Raw genomic sequence first — 19,161 nt, 5'->3', positions numbered from 1 at the left:
AAGATTAAAGAGAACTAAGTACAAAATTAACAGTAGACTCAACTATGACCCAGAGAAAATGTTCAAATAAGTTGCTACTTTATTTTTTTATTTTTTATTTTTTTTTAAGTTGCTACTTTAAAAAACGTAAGCAGTTAAGAAGAAAAGATTATGTCAGAACACAAATATTCATAGGCAAGAAAATAACTGAAGCTATAATGCTTTAAAACTTGATCAAGGGGCACTTGATGAAGGGGCACCTGAAGGATGGCTCTGATGGTTAAGCATCTGCCTTTTGCTCAGGTCATGATCCCAGTGTCCAGGGATGAAGCCCTGCATCAGGCTCCCTGCTGGGTGGGAAGCCAGCTTCTCCCTCACCCACTTCCCCTGCCCGTGCTCCTGCTCTTGCTGTCTCTCCCTCTGTCAAATAAATAAATAAAATCTTCAAAAAAAAAAAAAAACCCAAAACAAACAAAGTTGATGAAGGTTAGTAGTTGAATTTCTGTGAAATACTTTATGATATTTGATGTCACAGGACTGGATGTAAGCATGGATGATAACGCAGTTTTCTTTCCTAAACAGCTGAAAATAATGTTAAAAATATACATAGCAAGACTTCGTATACTTAAGTAATTGACTATCGTATTAAAGAAGTCCATCTTTATCACTCAAACTGAGAGCACAAGACAGGCAGTTCAACAGTGGGGGTGCAAGCTTTAAAAATTAATTCTAAGGAAAAATAAATAAAAATAAAATCACCCAACAACAACCATAACAACAAACCAACCAACCCTTGATACAGAAAAAGGTTTCAATCATAAAAAATTGAAATCGTTAAATGCCTGAACTTGGTAAAATGAGTCTGGCGTTGGGAGTGAGGGATATTCACTGGAGACCATCATCTCCCACCGCCTCTCCAATGACTTTGCTGCAAGAGGCAGGGCGGGGACTGGTGGTGTTAGGGAGCCTGCGGAAGAGGTGGTCTCAAGGTCCCAGAAACACCTTGCGGGAGCGGGTCTTTTTGCTCTCTCCGTTTCCCTTCCCCATCCTAAAAGCACAATCCAGTGAAGACCCCGCTTCACCCCAGTTCGTAGGCAGACGCTTACACAGGCCAATCTCTGCCCTGAAGCTGAAAACAAACTTCCAGTGTAGGTCACCCAACCGCTCGAACACCCCAGCTCTCTCAGCCCACGCTTTAAAGAACGGCCCGGCCCTCCAGCACCCTTCGATTCCCGGCTCAACTCCACTCCTCTGCCTGCAGGCCCCGCTTGGAGGCCCGCCGCCCGGACCAGGGTGGCCCCGGGCTACGAAAGCCGCAGCCGGAGCGCTCCACGACGCCCCGCCCCCGGCGAGCGTGGCGGAAGTGGCTTGCTCGGGAAAGGAGACCACGGCCACCTGGCCGAGCGCGCATGCGCCAGCGTCCGCGCAGCTAATGGTGGGGGCGTCTACTGCGCTCCCTCCTCCGTCTCCGCAACCCCCGCCCCACGGAGAGTCGGGCTCACGCCATTTTGTGCCCCCCCCCCACCCCTGCCCCGGCCGAGCCACCTTCTCCCTTTCTACACTCTGAGCCCTCCACCCCGCCCCTTTCCAAGCGTGTCCCGGGCCGCCGCAGCAGAAACCGCACCATCTCTCCCCACATTCTCCACGCGGGACGCGCAGCCGTGCCTACAAGTGTTCTTAAAGCAGAGGTTGTAGGGGGTGCGGGGGGCGGTGCGGGGCGGGCGGGAGAAGTCTGCGTAGCGGGAGGGACGGCGCGTGGCGAGCCCCGCGTCTCTGGGCCCCGGCCCCGCCCTGGCCCTTGTCCAAGGGCGGCCGCGGGGGAGGAATGGGCGTTTGCGCTTTAGGGCTGAAGGGAGGACGGTCGTGTGAGGCACCGTCCGGGTTCGGCACCCGGTCCTCCCGCCGAGCGTGGAGCTAGCCGGCTCTTGACTCCTCCCCGTCGGCGGGTGGGCGTGGGGCGAGGGGAGCTGGCGTGGCTGGGGTGTGTTAGGCACCTTTTGCGCGTCATGTAGCTAGTGTTTTGCTGGGAAAAATCTTTACAGAAGGAAATTGCTTTACGGGCAGGGTGGAAGAAGCGCTGGGAAAAGGGTAGCATCCGGAAACACGAAAAGCGCCACTCTGTTCTCTGGGGGCTGGGCCCACATCTGTGACCCCTGGGGAAATCATTTAGCCTGCAGTTGGCTGGTAGTTGCGCTCTGTAGATGGGGGAAGTAATAGCCTAGCTCAGAATTGCCAGGGTTATATAAGGTCATACAGCACCAGGCACCGATCGATTACATGTTAAGTGTAATTAATTTGAGTCTCCATGTTTTGAGAAGTTCAGAGTGACTGTTTTCCAAATTAAAATTCAAGACCCTTGAAGGTCCGATAAGCGAGAGTAGATTTATAGGAACAGCAGAATGTGATATCTGAAGCTCGGAGACGACATTAACACGTGTTATTAATGTCCACTGGATAAATTAGCATACCTTCGTGAGGCTGATACAAACTTGAAACTGTTTCGTTTGAAAGAAATTATGTATTTATCTGGGAGGAAGGGACCTAGGGTTTTAGTGTATGTCGAGAGTCGGAACTTTGGAAATGGAATGGAGTTAGCCGTGCAGAGATTTCTTGAAGACCGAACTGAGGACGGAACTCCCGGGATTTCTGGTGGATGTTTCAGAGAGACTGGATTTGACTGAATATGAGAACAGTTTTTTGATGGTACTTTGCAAAAGGAGAATGCACTTCATTGCACTTCTTTTTTATCTCTGGGAATATTCAAGCAAAGATCTAAAGCAGCCTAAATCTAGAGCAACAATTCCCAACATTGTAGAACTTTCTGCCGTGTGGAAATATTCTGTAATCTCTGCTGTACTAATATGGTATCCACTAGTCTTAGGTGACTCTTGAACACTTGAAATATGGGTAGTGCACTGAGGAACTTAATTTTAAATTTTATTTTAATTAATTTAAGTATAAATAACCACAAGTGGCTGGTCACTGCCTTATTGGACAGCATAAGCTTAGAATTTAGACTCTGAGATCCCTCCCAGTTCTGGATTTGGTTGAGTTTTAAGACAAGACAACTCTTGGAGCATTTATTGCCTTTGGGAATCATAATTATATTCAAATAAGGCCTTTTGCTCAAATATATGATTCAGTGCATAGTTCTGTTAGTACTTACTTAGGCCTTGACAAATTAAAGCAGATCATTCTTTTGACTCCTTAAGTTGTACAGCTAATGCCAGATTTATCCGGAGAGCCATACTATGCTATCCGGATAGCGATACTATCTTTAATCATATTGTACCGTATTGTGACCGTGGATTTTCACTATTCTTTCATCATTTCAACGTTTTTATTTCTGAAGGGTTTTTTTTTCCATTTGAAACATGGTATTTTTTTGTTTTATAATTTTTGTATAATAAAGTGAGTTGATAGTTTCTAATAGTTTTTGAGAATTGGGCCATTTTATTTTATTTTATTTTTTGAACATTTTATATGAGAGAGAGCTCTAAGGGGCTGGGGGAGAGGAGCAGAGGGAGAGGGGAAGCAGTCTTCCTACTGGGCAGGGAGCCTGATCCTGGGCTTGATTCCAGAACCCTGAGATCATGCCCTGAGTGGAAGGCTACACTTAACTGTCTGAGCTGCCCAGGTGCCCCAGCACTGGGCCATTTTAGAAGTAGTTTTGCGGTTATTGGTATTCAAAACTTTTGAAGAGATAGTCTGGAACTTGGTGATATTTGTAAGATTTTTTTCTTTGAAATATGTAGATTTTTTTCTTTTTTAAGCAGATGTTCATAAAGTTAAGTTTGAGAATAAAACTTAAAAAGCATTTTTTATAGATAGCACCCTTAACTCTGGCCTGGTGTTTGTAAAATGATGTTCTTGATCTCAAGGCTGAAGATAATCGATAATGGGCCAGAAACTTAAAGCTCATGGATTTAGCATATATAGAGAATAGCCTATAACATACGAGTCAAAATGGGTTGCTTCATATAAGTGATTGTATACCCCATCTTCTCTGTGACAGTCATTGTTTAGGGCCTGTTTTTCGTGGCATAAGTATTAATAGAGGCCCTCTCATATAAAAAATATCCCAGTTGGTACTACATAAAAATATCACCCTACTTTTATTCTTGTTGAGATTTGTAATATGTAATTTTAGGAGGATTAACCATGTTGCAGTCTTACAAATGTACTGAAGTATTGAGAGCTTGTGTGCTTAAATAATAGATTATCTGGAATAAGACCAGAAAGTGACCTGTCCATTTAAGCCACTGGGAATTACACATTTTTGCTTCTCTCCTTATATTGAATGTAATTCTTGGGCAGGTTGATTTTTGTTTTTTCTACCTAAAAGATCTTGTGGTATAAGAGGCTTCAGAGAAAGTCAGATCATGCCAATCAAATCAGAAGACTGAGTATTCTTGTTGAAAATAATATCCATTTTATTTTATGGTGAAGTTGAATAGTGAAGTTGGTCAGAAATCTGTTTCTTACGTATTTAGGATGTTCAAGAAGGAGTTTGTTTATAGTTCACTTAAATAGTAAAGAAAAATACTTCAGCCAAATGCACTATTGTATTAATTTATACTGTGGTAGATAAATGTTTTATTGAGAGTCAAACACACTTGGTTTGAGTCCTTACTCTGCTGAGGTTTAAAAGATGTAATCCATGTGATACATTGTGTACAGCAAAGCACTTAAAAAGTAAGTGCTCAATAAATATAAGCTGTTTTAGCCTTAAGTTTATTGATTTTTTAAAAGGTTTTATTTATTTGAGAGAGAAAGAGAGAGAACACAAACAAGGGGAGTGGCAGGCAGAGGGAGAGGGAGAAGCGGACTCCCTACACAGCAGGGGGAGCCCGATTTGGGACTGGATCCCAGGACTCTGGGATCATGACCTGAGCCAAAGGCAGTTGCTTAACCAACTGAGCCACCCAGGCACCCCTTAAGTTTATTGAATAAAGGATCTGGAGGAGATATTGATGTTCTGAGATACATTGTGGATAACTGCCAAGAAGTACTTAAATCTAATTCTGAAAACCTAAGTTTAGTCCTTCCCTACCATATTCTGTCTTTGTGACTTCAGTTAAAGTATTTAACTTCTCTCAACCTCAATTTCTTCTTCTGTAAAATGGAATTAGTATCTCAGCTCGTCCTAGACTTTTCACAGGATTGTTGAAGACTTCAGAAGAGACTGGCATAAATTGCTTTGTGCAATTTTATGGGTGAAACACATTAAATGCTTTACAGACATTTCATTATTTAATTGGTTTTGTCTCAACTTGTCAACCTGCTACCTCTAGTAGAGACTGACTTTAAATCTGCAAAAATTGTTGTATATTTTTATTTGTGAAACTGTGTAAAGTATACCAGGCACTACCCGAGGTTGCTCTTTTTAACAATACTGTAAATCATGGTATTGGTACTTTGCTGATCTGGTTGCAATATATTTTCTCTTCCCAAGATTGATTTATTTGGGGGGGGGGTGGTTAGGGAGGGAGAGAGAATCCTAAGCAGACTCCACAATGCACACAGAGTCTGACTTGATCCCAGGACCCTGAGATTGTGACCTGAGGCGAAACCAGGAGTGGGTGCTTAACCGGCTGAGCCACCCAGGCACCTGTGACATATTTTCTACACAAAACAACTCCGTATTACCACTAAGGGAGACCCAATGTTTTAATGGGCCTTTGATGTATTCCATCTACTATGCAAAATGCTGTATCTCATTTATTTATCCAAACATGTCATTCCCACTTAATAGGTGATACCGAAGAGGCTGTTACTTTCTGGAATGGATCTCTCAGTTTTTTGGCATTATACTACTGCCTCTGATAAGATCTGGTGGATAGTTAGTGGATATTGAAGGTTAAATAAGGTACTGAATATGAAAAAAGCATGCTGTCTGGCATATGGTATGTAGTAGCTGCTGAAAAAATGGTTGTTCATGAAATTCATAGGGCAATAAAATTGAAATAATTTATGTGAGTGTACTTTATAAATGGAAAATACTATACAAATATAAATTATTTTAAAATCTCCGAGTACACTCTTGCTGTTTTAAATGCCATAGAGGTTCTATGACTGAAGATTGTATGTTTCACTTCATTCATATTATTTGCTTCTGGATCTTTAAAGGACTACTCCTAATCATAACATTCCTTCTTTGAGAATATGTATGTTTAATGGTAATTCTTTGTGAAATATTTTTAAGAAACTGTAATTTTGCTTGGATTCTTCTTTCTTCTTCTTCATCATCATGATAATGAACTGAGTGCTTTCTATGTACCAGGCACTGTCCCAGGTGCTTTAAAAATATTGCTTCATGTAATCTACAAGGGGAGTACACTTTTAACCTGCATTTTATTTTATTTTTTAAATATTTTATTTATTTATTTGACAGATCACAAGTAGGCAGAGAGGCAGAGTGAGAGAGGAGGAAGCAGGCTCCCTGCTGAGCAGAGAGCCCGGGGTGGGGCTCGATCCCAGGATCCTGGGATCATGACCTGAGCCTAAGGCAGAGGCTTTAAACCACTGAGCCACCCAGGCGCCCCTTAACCTGCATTTTAAAGATGAGGGAACTAAGGCAGGGAAGTGATGTGACTTGCCCAAGAGCACGTCGTAAGTGTGCCTGTATTTGAACTCCAGAGCCCAGCTATTTACTGCTAAACTGACTCAGCATAGGCAGATATTTTGCAACAAAGTTCACTATGACAAACACATTATGGAGGTCTTGTGAGTTAATTATGATCAACTTTTATTTGTATGTTCCTCGTGGGATAGTAGAGAGAACTCTGTGGACCAGAAGTCGGGACTTCAGTTTTAGTCCCAGCTGTATCACTAAATAGTGAAGTGTCCTTGGGCAGTTCAAGAAACCCCTCTGGACTTCAGTTTCCTCACCTGAAAAATGAGGGATTTGGATGAAATTAGTTTTTCTCAAACTGTAGTTCTGAACCTCAGATGTCTTTGGTTCCCCTCCCACCAGTTTGTATAGTTATAGTTTTGTCTGTTATAATGGTTTATCCGTTTGCCTAAGATTTAATTTTAAGCAAAGAATTTCTGAAGTCAGCAGTCTCTGAAATAACTTAATGACAAGTCCTCGACTGCTTACTATGTGTACAGCTTCTCAGTAATTTCACATTATTTTAGTATGTTAAAGGAGATTGGCATTGTTTACAGATGAAAAAAACTAAGGCACTAAAATGGGACATCCGTGAATTTTTGTAAAAATACGTATGTACATGGACAGAATATTTCAGGTTATCAGCTACCTGGGATCAAAGCCTGATTTTTTTGTTAGACTTACGTTCTTTACCCAGTTTTTATTCCCCCCTTTCTCATTGGTAGGGGGATAATACATGATCTCAGGGTCATGAGATCGAGCCTCCTATTGGGCTCTGCACTCAGTCAGGAGTCCCCTTGGGGTCTTGTGTGTGTGTGTGTGTGTGTGTCCGTCCGTCCACACCTCTCCCTATGTCCCGCCCACTTGCTGTGCTTGTGCATACACATGCTATCTTATTCTCTCTCCAAAATAATTAAACCTTAAGACCTAAAATATTTCAAGTCTCTTCCTTTTTTACAGTTCTCTAGTAGTTTTACATTATATCTAACTGAAATTTAACTTCTATGGCCTAGAAGGCTTTATATCATCTGACGTCTTGCTACCTCTCAGACCTTTTTATTTTCTACTGCTTATCTGCTTTGTTCTCTTCACTTGAACCACATTGGCCTCAGGATCTTGGTACTTTGCTATTCTTTTTGCCTGGAAGTTCTCCAAAGCTCCCTCCTGGGCTTCATTCATATCTTCTATTAAGTGTCACCTCCTGGCTGAAAACAACTTGTTTAATTTGTTTTCATAGCATTTGTCACTACCTGGCATTGTATTTATATGCTCATCTCCTGCATTGTAACATCGTTTTTTTTTTCTCGCTCAGTCATGACCGTATCCAGAGCTCCTTACAACAGTGTTTGGCCTGGAGTAGGTGCTCACTAAATAGTTAGGAATGGATAAAGCCAACGAACAGGTGGGGCATTGGCTTTAACTAAGGAGGTGCCTTGAATGTAAGAAGAGGGAATTAGGAGAAGGTATGGTGATTTTGAAAGAGGGGAGTGGAGGGAGTTAGAAAATAAAGGCTTTTCATTTCTCTGTGAAGGGGGAGGTACAGGTGTAGTCAACTGCCAACAGTTGGGAAGTTTATTTTATTAATAAAACTAAAGTAATGTGTGTGCATTGAAATATTTAAAATTCAACAAAAGAATTCAAAATGAAAACATTAGATGACAGGGAAAGGAGGATTCCTGATGATCATGAGTCTGGAAAGTCTTCTTGGAGATAAATGAGCTTAGGTTGGGCTTCTCTAGGCAGCTAGGATGTGGAGAGGAAGCAAAAGGTATTGCAAGGAGGAAGAACTGTAGGCTAAAGGTTCAGAAGAACCTGAGATGGTCTGGGAGATAACTGGGTATTTGCTTTGACTGCTGTGGGAAAGGAGGCTGCAGAGGTCCTGTGGGACTGATTTTAGATAAGTTTTATCCTCCAGGTGAAGGAGAAATACTGGATGCCTTGAGTAGAGGAGTAACAAATAATTCTAAATAAGAATGAGTACTTTGGAGATGGTATACGGAATTAATTAGAAAGGTGGGAGGGCGCCTGGGTGGCTCAGTCATTAAGCGTCTGCCTTCGGTTCAGTTCCTGATTCCAGGGTCCTGGGATTGAGGCCCACATTGGGCTCCCTGCTCAGTGGAAAGCCTGCTTCTCCTTGTCCCACTACTTGTGCTTGTTTTCCCTCTTTCTCTGTGCCTCTCTCTGTCAAATAAATAGATAAAATCTTTTAAAAAGATTAAAAAAAAAAAAAAGAAAGGTGAGAGATGTGTTTAAAAGGTACTGTAGTAAGTGTATTTGTTAAGGTGAGATTGGAAAGGAAGAGACTGCATTAGAATTGCTTTATTAAAACAAAAGATGCCAGGAGCAGATTGCATGGATGTTGTCAGGAGAAGTGCTGGTCAATCAAAAACGCCATGGACTTTATGAACTTCTGTGACTGAAGAGTAGTGTTGCTCTTAATAGAACTGGGAATGTTGAACAGGGAAGCAGGTTTGGTGGGGGAAAATATACCAGGAAATAGTATATTACAGAGGAGAGTTTTTCTGTCTGTAAATATGAAGCCTTTGATAATTATATTAAAATGGTGATTCTCTATTTATAGTGTAGTTAATAACTTGTCATTTTGATAATTGGTTGTTCCTAATGAAAATTTGTAGCTTCTTACCCATACTAATTAGAATCAAACTAATTTTGGTTAGGAAGTACTTATTCCTGTTCTAGTAGTTTTTAAGAAAAATGATTGCTCAGTGAATGGTAAGGAAAAATATTTGCTATCATTTTGCTTTTTATGGTGCTTCATAATTTTCAATGTACTTTCACTTCTGCACTTTGATTTTATAGTAATCCAGTGACATGGATAGTTCAGATGTGCTGTTCACTTACCTGGTTTTGTTTGTAATGCAGTTAAATATGCTTTATTTTCAGATTGTTACAAGTATTAAATCTCAGGACGGTTTTCCCATAATAATTGAATGGGTCTTAGCTGCTCCTCTTGTCTAAGAGGATCTTGTGTTTTATCTAAACTCATTCCATTGAGTATATCTGATCTGTTCACTTCAGTAGGCTATAAGCTACTAAATGACACAGATACATCTTTCTTATCTTTCTATCCCTTATTACACCACTTAGTAATTTGATCATTCATGCAACGTTTACTGAGTATCAGCAGTGGTAGGCAGCATATTAAGTATTAAAATTACAGAATAAGCAGTGTCCTGTCATTAAGGAGTTAGCTAGGTTGATGACAAGGAAATAATTAACATTGTAGTGTCTAGTGTGAGAAATGCTGTGACTGATGCATTTTATTTTAGGTCCTGAACTCATTTGATATGGGGTAAGTGAATACAAATGATCTTTAGTTATGAAAATACAATTAGCATTTTCCAAAAAATTGCAGTTGGTTTTGAAACAGTTAAAAATTATATGTGAATCATCTGTTCTTTCAGTTTTTCATGGTATGTTGCTTCTCTTTTAGCAGGTAATTGTATGCACTCTTGAGCTTTATACTTTCTGAAGTCCACTTGAAATGGGGCATATATAAATATATTGGAGTTACCATTGTGGTATCCCAAATACTAGGTATAGAAGTTTTGACACTTTGTACACTTAACTTTTTTTTATTTTTTACATTCTCGGTCATTGAATGATCATTTGGTATTATTTTTCACAGCAGGAAAAATTTGTATCATGATGTAATTTGAGGTTTTTTTTAAACAACAGAACCAGAATGAAGTGTATAATAGTGTTGGCTTAACCATAATTGCTTCCTGCCTTTGGAGTTCTATGAAGATGAGAATGTTCTGATTGTAACAGTTTTCTATTAATTTATATTATGCAGGATGTTCAGCTTATGGGTGATTGGAATTAGAACTGTTATGCTCAGAATCAGTATATAGGTCTGCTGACTTAATTTTCTTCAGCAGTGATGTAATAGAAGAAATGATAAAACATTCCACTGTCTTAATGGGTAAACTGATGGATTTCACAATCCAGATATTTATGTTGTTTTGATGGTGCTATAACTAGTAATAAAGTTTTCAACTCTTGGAGGTACTTTAAGCCAAAGATGTTTCATGGTATTTCATCTTTGGTCATTTAGCACCAAAAATATGAGCTATAATTAGAAACCCAGTAGCATGTTCATTACATTTTTGTTTAATTCACATTTTAATGTATAAGTTTACTACAATTAAAAAAAAATTGTTGTGACAGTATGAGAAAAGGTATATCCTTAAATTCCATCATTTTGAAATAAAAGATTTCAATTTTTCTACTCCAGAATAAGAGCTTACAGGTGTGACATAGTATTGGCTCTTGGCTTAACGATCAGGTTTAAATATAAGTATTAATCAGAGATGAACTTACTCTTCGGGTTCACATTTAAACTGTTGCATGTTGAAATAATCTAGGTCTCCATCTGCACATCTGAATTCATTTTGTAAAATATGGCAAACAGCTGCATTTCGATTGAAAGCTAAAACAACTGCAGGACATTAACCCATTGAGAAGATTACAGTAGGTTTTCAGTTCCATGTTAACTGTATTTATTAGAGAAAATTGACTTGAGTGCTTCTGCTTTTAACTGACTTTTTTTTTTAATGTCTAGGAGAAAGGAAATAAAGCATTGGGATGATAGGACTTTGATGTGTAAAGAAGTTATGTCTAAAGAAGTTAATTATCTAAATCAAATGAAATGTGGGTATGGGAAATAATTTTTTAAAGGTTCTAATGAGCTATCAGCTCATCATGTCAGAAAAATGTTATACACCTGTTTGATTTAAAAATTAAATAACTTGACTGTGAAAGGATGATCGCGGTTATAATAAACTACGATTGGGACCTTTTACCTCTTACCAATAAATACCCTTGATGTGAAACATTTGCAGTAGGGGGACAACTGAAGAGAGCTGTGGTTTTAATACAAATTTACTTTCTGAAGTGTCTCCTCTTCAGAGTGTTAAAGTAGGGTGACTGGATTTGCAAAATGAAAAAGGGGCAGATTGCTCCCACAGTGTCATGGGACATTAGGCCACAGGATCGTGCCACACACTGGCATGTCTTCCAGTCTGATATGAGTCACCTTAAATCATAACTGTTTTTGGAAATTGGGGTTAATAAACTTTGAGTTTAACGTTTTCTCTGGGACATCGTATCTTTGCCAGGGTTCTGGTGGGATGAGGGAAACCATTTCTAAGGTCCTTGAGAGAGCCAGGTTCCTTTTTTATCACTGTCCTGATTCTGTAGGACTGTTCCTAGTCATTTCCTGTTTGTCTTCCCCCAATCTTGGATTTGGCAATGTGATTTTTCTTTTTAACCTGAGTTCTAATGGTGATGCTTCTTTTCCTATATTGTCTGTAGAAAAAAGTACTTATTGTAAAAGCCTGTGGGGAAAAAAAATGAGGCTTAAAAACAGTCAGTGGTCTTTCATAGCGTTAGCTTCTTTATGTGTTTTAGAATTTTGGTTTTCAGGCTCAATTTGAGTAAAAGGTTTTGCCTTTTCTGCTCTTTCATTTGCTCTCGCCCTTAGGGACCTCATACTAGACCAGGACTTATGCGGGCAGATAGTTGGCCTTGCCACAGGAGGATATTGGGATATTCCAGATCTAGCCAACCTGCTAGTATGCTGCTCATCTTAGGCCTCTGTCCCGTTGCCTTCTCTCAAACGCTTCATACATGGCCTGTCTCAGGCGGTAGTTTATAGTAGTTTTGTTATTGTTGTTGTTTTTGGTGGCTTTTTTTTTTTTTTTTCATCCCTTCAGTCATCTTCATGGAGCCCAGTCCTTCCATCTCAGAGCTTGGTAAATACCCGGGTTTGGGTTTCCTATATCAGTTTTAGCCTCCATTGCCCGCAGGAGCTGTCAGGTTAGAGGATGTATTAAGAAGATAAATTTCGGGGGCACCTGGGTGGCTCAGTGGGTTAAGCCGCTGCCTTCGGCTCGGCTCATGATCTCAGGGTCCTGGGATCGAGTCCCACATCGGGCTCTCTGCTCAGCCGGGGGCCTGCTTCCCTTCCTCTCTCTGCCTGCCTCTCTGCCTACTTGTTCTCTCTCTCTGTCAAATAAATAAATAAAATCTTAAAAAAAAAAAAAGAAGATAAATTTCGCAGCAAGGTGAAGAATGAATTGAGATGGAAAGAGAAAAGCTATAAATAGTGCTTATAGAGAGGGCCATACAGTAGAACAAGATGGGGAGGATGTAAGAACATAAGTAGAATTTTTTTTATTTGTTTTTGTTTTGTTTTGTTTTGTTTTTGCAAATGATAGGGTGCAGGAGGAGTCAACGACAGATTTTTGAGCTAGGATGACTGCTAGCTGTAGTGATGATGTCAGTACTGAAAAATATTTTACAAGGAAACCAAGTACTTAATATTTATTGAATCGTGTTAAGGCTGTTCAGTGAAAATATTCAAGTTTCTGAGACTTGCAATTCTGAAAAAATAGTAACCTCAATTTGTCATATAAAAGCTTTTAGCTGACCAGTAAAAGAATTCTTTCTCTGTACAATACTAAGTTAACGTTGTACGCTTACTGTGTGCTAAGAGCTGTTCTGAATGCTTTGTACAGATTAGTTCATTGAATGCTCACAACAACCCTAAGAATGTGGGATTATCATTCCCATTTTAAAGATGAAGGAACTGGAGTACAAAGAAGTTAAGTAATTTGCCCAAAGTCCTAGTAAGGTAGCAGAACTGGGATTTGAACCTAGACAGTCTGACTTCTGGTTTACATTAAACTTTACATTAAAGTGAAGAAATTCATTTTCCTGTAGAGCTGGTTCATTGATTTACTTTGTATTTTTAAAAGCTTTTAATTTCAAACTCATGAAATTACAGAGAATAGGATTATATATATATATATATATATATCTCATATCATATATTCAAATCTGCAGATCATTTTTAAGGAAAATTATATTGCAAAATTTATATGGACAGATGAAATAATAGCTAACATTTATTGAGCACTTACTGCGTAATTGAGGTTTTTATCTACTTTCATTATTTTAACATTATTTTCACTAATTCTTGTTTATGGGAATACCACGTGCATTAAATAAAATAGCATATATTAGGATTGGTATCTACTTTTCCCCTTATGCATCAACTTAATTTTATTGGGAAAAAGTCACATTTTAAATTGATGATTTACTTAACCATGAGATTTTAAAATATCACAATGCTTATTTACGATCTACTGATTGACTTTATTATTTATATTTTAGGTTTTGGTTCAAATAGCAATTAGATTATGCAGTGGTTTTCTAATTTTGTATTTTACAGCTGCCCAATTCTTTATATTAACTCTTACTTGGAACCCCAATACATGAAATAGAAAAATCAGGGTTGTTCTCTGATTCTGGATGGAACTGGGAGGGTGTGCTTTGGGACAATTGGAAGCTCCTTTAAGTATTGCCTGTGAACGTTAGGGCTCCCTGGAACACATTTTGAAAATCATGGGGTTCTAGTAAAGTATTTTAATGAATCTTTTTCTTCCATAAAATGTTAATCGCCTAAATGAATACTTTTTTGATATTGTATTTGACTAAGCAGTTTTTTCTTCTTTACTGTTTCATTTTAAAGATTTATTTATTTGTGAGAGAGAGTGAGCACACATGCGAGTGTGATGGGTAGGGGGAGGGGCAGAGAGAGAGAAAGAGAATCTCAAGCCTACTAATGCTGAGAGTAGAGCCCTAGGCGGGACTTGATCCCAGGACCCAGAGATCATGACCTGAATGGAAATCAAAAGTTGGATGCTAAATTGACTACTCCACGTAGGTGCCCCTATTTTACTATTTCATTTTAATAAAGAACATTAAGTATGGACAAGCAGATTTATGAAGAAACTAGAAATTTAAAGTTTTCTATACTTTTTGAAGTAATTTATAATTGCTTCCATTTTTGATGCATTTACTTATAGTTAAATACATTTTGTAAGCTTTATTTCTTTTTTATTTAGATGAATAATACTGCAGCCAGCCCCATGTCTACTGCTACTTCAAGTAGTGGAAGAAGTACAGGGAAGTCTGTAAGCTTTGCAGCAGAGTTACAGAGTATGATGTAAGTATGTCTCTGTATCACACATTACTATTTTAAGTTTATTCAGGTTGATAAAAGACAACAAAAACAATAAAGTTTCTAAAACTTAACTTGGAAATGCATACTTAAGTAACAATGAAGTAGTCTGATAATAGATTAAATAGCCATATACAAAAGGGGCAAAAGTCATTAAAAATAGTAGGTGGTATTGTATTTGAAAAATAAATATTGGTTTATCTTTATAAAAGAATGGACATTCACAGGAATATTTTTGCTCTGGTTTTATCTGTTCAAATCTGTGTTACAGATTGTTTATTCCTATTTTAGTTTTAGATTTAGAGAATTTTGAGATTGATTATATTCTTGGATAGTTCAGATGTTTTCACAGAGGTTCTCAGTTTTTCACAAATATCATAATAATTCCATGAGCCTAATTTAAATTTCTTTTTAGTTTTGATAATATCTGAAATCACTATATTGCTAAATGTTGAGAAAAAATCTAGAACATTTAAAAAACACATTTATTGTTTTTGAGAAATTATACAGTCATTAAGATTTCTTTCCTAAGGCCCTGTTTAGCTTGAGTTCTAGCTTTTTGCATTGAGTGACGTGGCTTAGCTTGATTTGGTAGGAGATAGCGCTCTTATTAGAGATGTCTGCTAGCATATATTTTTCTTTATTATTGGTTCAGGAGACAATTATCTGCATAAGTGGGACAACACATTAGAGCTCTTCTTTTCCTGTGTGTACAACATTCTTTTCAACTTGCCCTGTATGTCATATTTATATTTATATTGACAGTCCTCTTAGTGGATTAACTTTACTATGTGACTGTTCAAATACATATGCTGTTCATATGCTTGGTAAACATACTTTAGACAACAATGAGAACATTTAAGCCATAGGTTCTCAAGCTTTTTGGTCGGAGGATCCTTTTACATTCTTAGTTGTTGAAGACCTAAAGCGTTTGTTTATGTAGGTTGTATCCATGAATACTTATTTCTTAGAGTTTAGGACTCTAAATTTAAATAATATAAAAATATTAATTTATTTGGAAAATAATAAACCCATTACACGTTAACATAAATAACATGTGCCCTATAAAAATAATTATATTCTTAAACCAAAAATTAGTAATATTTTGTTAGATAAGATGAGAATAAATTTAATATATTTAGGAGCTGTATGGGGGAGCCTGTGTTTTAAATTATGGAAAATGTTAAGGGTTTATGCTGGTATACTCTTCCATATGATAAGCCTTTTCATTTTAGTTTTGTTGCTTTACATTAAGAATTTTTTATGTGGCATAATGTTAATTATATTTCAAAATAATAAATGTGCTTTAGAAGGTTTACATTAAAGTGAAGAAATTCATTTTCCTGCAGAGCTGGTTCATTGATTTACTTTGTATTTTTAAAAGCTTTTAATTTCAAACTCATGAAATTACAGAGAATAGGATAATGAACTCCATGCATCCATCATTCAACCTTAACAATAATTGTGTTTTGCTAGTCTCATTTAACCTACTCTCCACTTTTCTTTTATGAAATATTTTAAAGCAAATCACAGACATCATATTTCAAAGTTGGTGGTGTTTATTAAAACAATATATTTGTCGTAGGTAAAAAAAAAAAAACAAGGTCTATAGCATAGGTCAGCAAACTATGGTCATGGTCCCATGGACCGGCTGCCTGTTGTTGAAAATGAGGTTTTATTGGACCCCATCCATACTCATTTATCTGTTACCTGTCGCTACTTTCATGCTACATGACAGAGCTGAGTTTTTGTGACAGAGACCATATGGCCTGTAAAGCTGAAAATATTTATTCTGTGGCCCTTTACAGAAAAGGTTTACCTGATCTATAGAAACAGTTTCTATAAGGGGAAAGCTTTATTTCCTTTTGGTCATTTACACTTAGGGGAGGTTCTTAGTGCATTTGATAGACTGCAGGCCACTTAAGAAAACAGAAAAAAATAAAAGCTAAATTCAGCACTTTCTTATTAAATACTTTTGCAAACATCTTCTCAACTAATATGCTTAAGCTGGATTCAGAATGCAAAAGTTATTGTTGGCTACAGCTTTGGAAGAAATGTACATTTTCCTTCTATTTCAGACCTCTTAGAGAGGCTACTCCTAATAGTTACATTCATCATTTATAGTCTGAAGTTATTTTTTTCCCCTTATGAATTGCTTCATAGAACAGGAAAAAAGGGCCCAAATTGAGGGAATCCTTTTAAATTTACCAATATCAGTATAAGGTTTTCAGGCTTTTGATTATATGAGAAGCAGTATATATTTATTCTTGCTTACTTCTGATGAGAAGTGCAGGATTAAATCTTCGTGTTTATTTTGTGTTGTAGAAATTCCATTCTGTGTATCCCCATTCACAGTTCTGTTAAGCCTGTTTATATTGTATTACCATTTTTTAATCCTCTACTGTTACTGTCTTTCACACCCATTCACCATAAATGGCTTTTTTTCTCCTGGCTCCCTGCCCTCTACATAAGTAACAATGTTGTAGTGTCATTTCCAGGGAATAGTTTCAATGAAAGGTGTCCAGTTGTCAAGCACAGATGAAATTGTCATATTCTGCTATTAAATACAGAGCTGGCGGCTAGCAGGTCTGTACTACTGTTAGAGCCTTGATAGAATGGATCGTATTTTAAGTTTGGCTTCTAAATAGTACAGTGAAGCATTCTTTAGGAGGTGTTTCTGTAGATTTTAAACTAAAGGATTAGCAGACAGTTGCTGGTGCATGGGGGATGATAGCAGCTTTCCCTTACCTAGAGCAAATAACTCAGCACATTTGCTACATGCTTCTTATCACAGCTCTTTGAATAATATGTGCTGGGAGGGTCCAGAGGCTTTTCATTTTTAAGTTACTGAACTCAAGTAATTTACTTAACTCCGTAAATTACAAAGTGAAATCTTTTCAAATCCCTATTGTAGGTACTTTATTTTGTAAGAATTCTTCAAAATGAAAATTTCATCCTTATTTAAAATTCACAGATTGAAAAAAAATTGTTTTAGCTTTTTTAGTATATGATAAAATTTACTCTCTTAACTGTATATATAGTTCTGCAAGTTTTTTGTTTTTAAAGAAATCAACATTTATTGATCCCTTACATGGCAGGACCTAGATGCTTTCCACTTAGTGTAGCAATAGAGGTTTGTGGAGACACATAACTATTAGGTAATAGGATATGAAAAATTAATTTCATGGTAGTACAAAGAGTGATGAACTTCTGAGAATAAGCTTCCTGAGGTCTCTACTTCTGACTTTTTCCCGGAATGCCCTGCAGTATTCTATGAGCACCTCAAACTTAGTATGTCCAAAACTGAACTAATAGTTTTTTCAGTCAGATTTGCTTCTTTTCCTATGAGTTTTTGGGGGCATGTAGCAACAACTATTCATTCATTGCTGCCTTAGGTGAGGGCATAGATGTCTATGTGAAATGGCATCATTTGGCTATAATTTAGCATTTTGAAGTTAGGAGCTGTGAAAGAGTCATGTTCCCAGTTCTAGCCTCATGTTAATCTGACTTTAAAGAGACCTGATATGTAAACATATGTGTAAATATTAGATATATATTCAACTCACATAGCATTCCTTCAAATATTGTTTTCTTGGTGCATTTAAGTTTTTTAGGAAATTGGATAAGAATTCTTAAAAGGTAAATAGTGCTAACAATTCATTCCAAGTTCAGAGGTGCTTTAATACTACTGACAATAGTGAATGCTGGCACTGCCTAACTACTTCATGTACCGTTTCATTTAACCTTCACACAACCTGGTGAGGTAGATCCTACTATTCCCCTTTTAAAAATTAGATGAGGAAATTGAGACACAAAAGTAAGTAACTTACAAAAACTTGCCATTAGAGTAAGTGGCAAAACCTTATATTTAAGCCAGGAAGTCTAACTCCCTCAAGAGTCCGTACTTCTGACATATTATGCTAAACTACATTTCAGCCAATCAAGCTTTGATTTTGATTTAGAAAATTTAGTTTATGAATCAGTGTTTACTAATTTATGTGTGAGTAGTATACTCTAATGAAATAATGTGAAAGCTAAATAATTATTGTTAATTAGTATTGTTAATAATGAGGTCTAATTTTTTATAAGTATTGGATGAAGTTATTTTCATATTATCATAGCATTTATTTTAATTGCCTATGCCTAATCACCAAATATTTTTAAGTAAGGTCATGTCAATAACGAAGAGAAAGTGTAATTTTTTGTTGAAATTGTGTATTTGTTATACTTAATAGGCTCCTTATTGGATGCTCATATTTCTGATATGTCATAATTTTGGATATAAACATAGCTACATTGTTGAATATTTAAATGTTATATTTTATTGCCATTAGTATTTTCTTTTAATTCTTGATAAATTTACACTAAAATATGTGGATAAACTTATCCTTGTACTTTTTGTGGAATGCATCTATTTGGAATATTTTAAGATATACATTGGTTTATAAATACAATAATGTGGAAGATTTTAAAATTATTTAAAATTGGTCACAGTCTTTCCTGAAAGTGAGAAAATCTG

General features: G+C 37.3%; 1 protein-coding gene across 3 annotated transcripts in view; it reads left to right on the top strand.

The window, feature by feature from the left end:
- Positions 1 to 1,387: 1,387 nt before the first annotated feature.
- Positions 1,388 to 19,161, top strand: part of SUPT3H (SPT3 homolog, SAGA and STAGA complex component) — a 560,284-nt gene continuing 542,510 nt past the window's right edge. For 2 of the 3 annotated variants that reach the window (XM_045071047.1, XM_004739777.3), the window contains exons 1-2: positions 1,388 to 1,667; positions 14,527 to 14,627. In XM_045071047.1, the coding sequence (XP_044926982.1) occupies positions 14,527 to 14,627 (101 nt within the window). In that variant the 5' untranslated portion in view covers positions 1,388 to 1,667. Of the gene's footprint in view, positions 1,668 to 14,524; positions 14,628 to 19,161 lie in introns of those variants that run through there. The other variant, XM_045071049.1, reaches the window with a different exon arrangement.

This window comes from Mustela putorius, unplaced genomic scaffold, assembly GCF_011764305.1.
Source record: "Mustela putorius furo isolate JIRA1106 unplaced genomic scaffold, ASM1176430v1.1 tig00003983_pilon_pilon_pilon, whole genome shotgun sequence".
In the NCBI taxonomy this organism is placed as follows: domain Eukaryota; kingdom Metazoa; phylum Chordata; class Mammalia; order Carnivora; family Mustelidae; genus Mustela; species Mustela putorius.
Note: the sequence above shows the minus strand (reverse complement) of the source record. Positions and strands in the feature narration are given on the sequence as shown.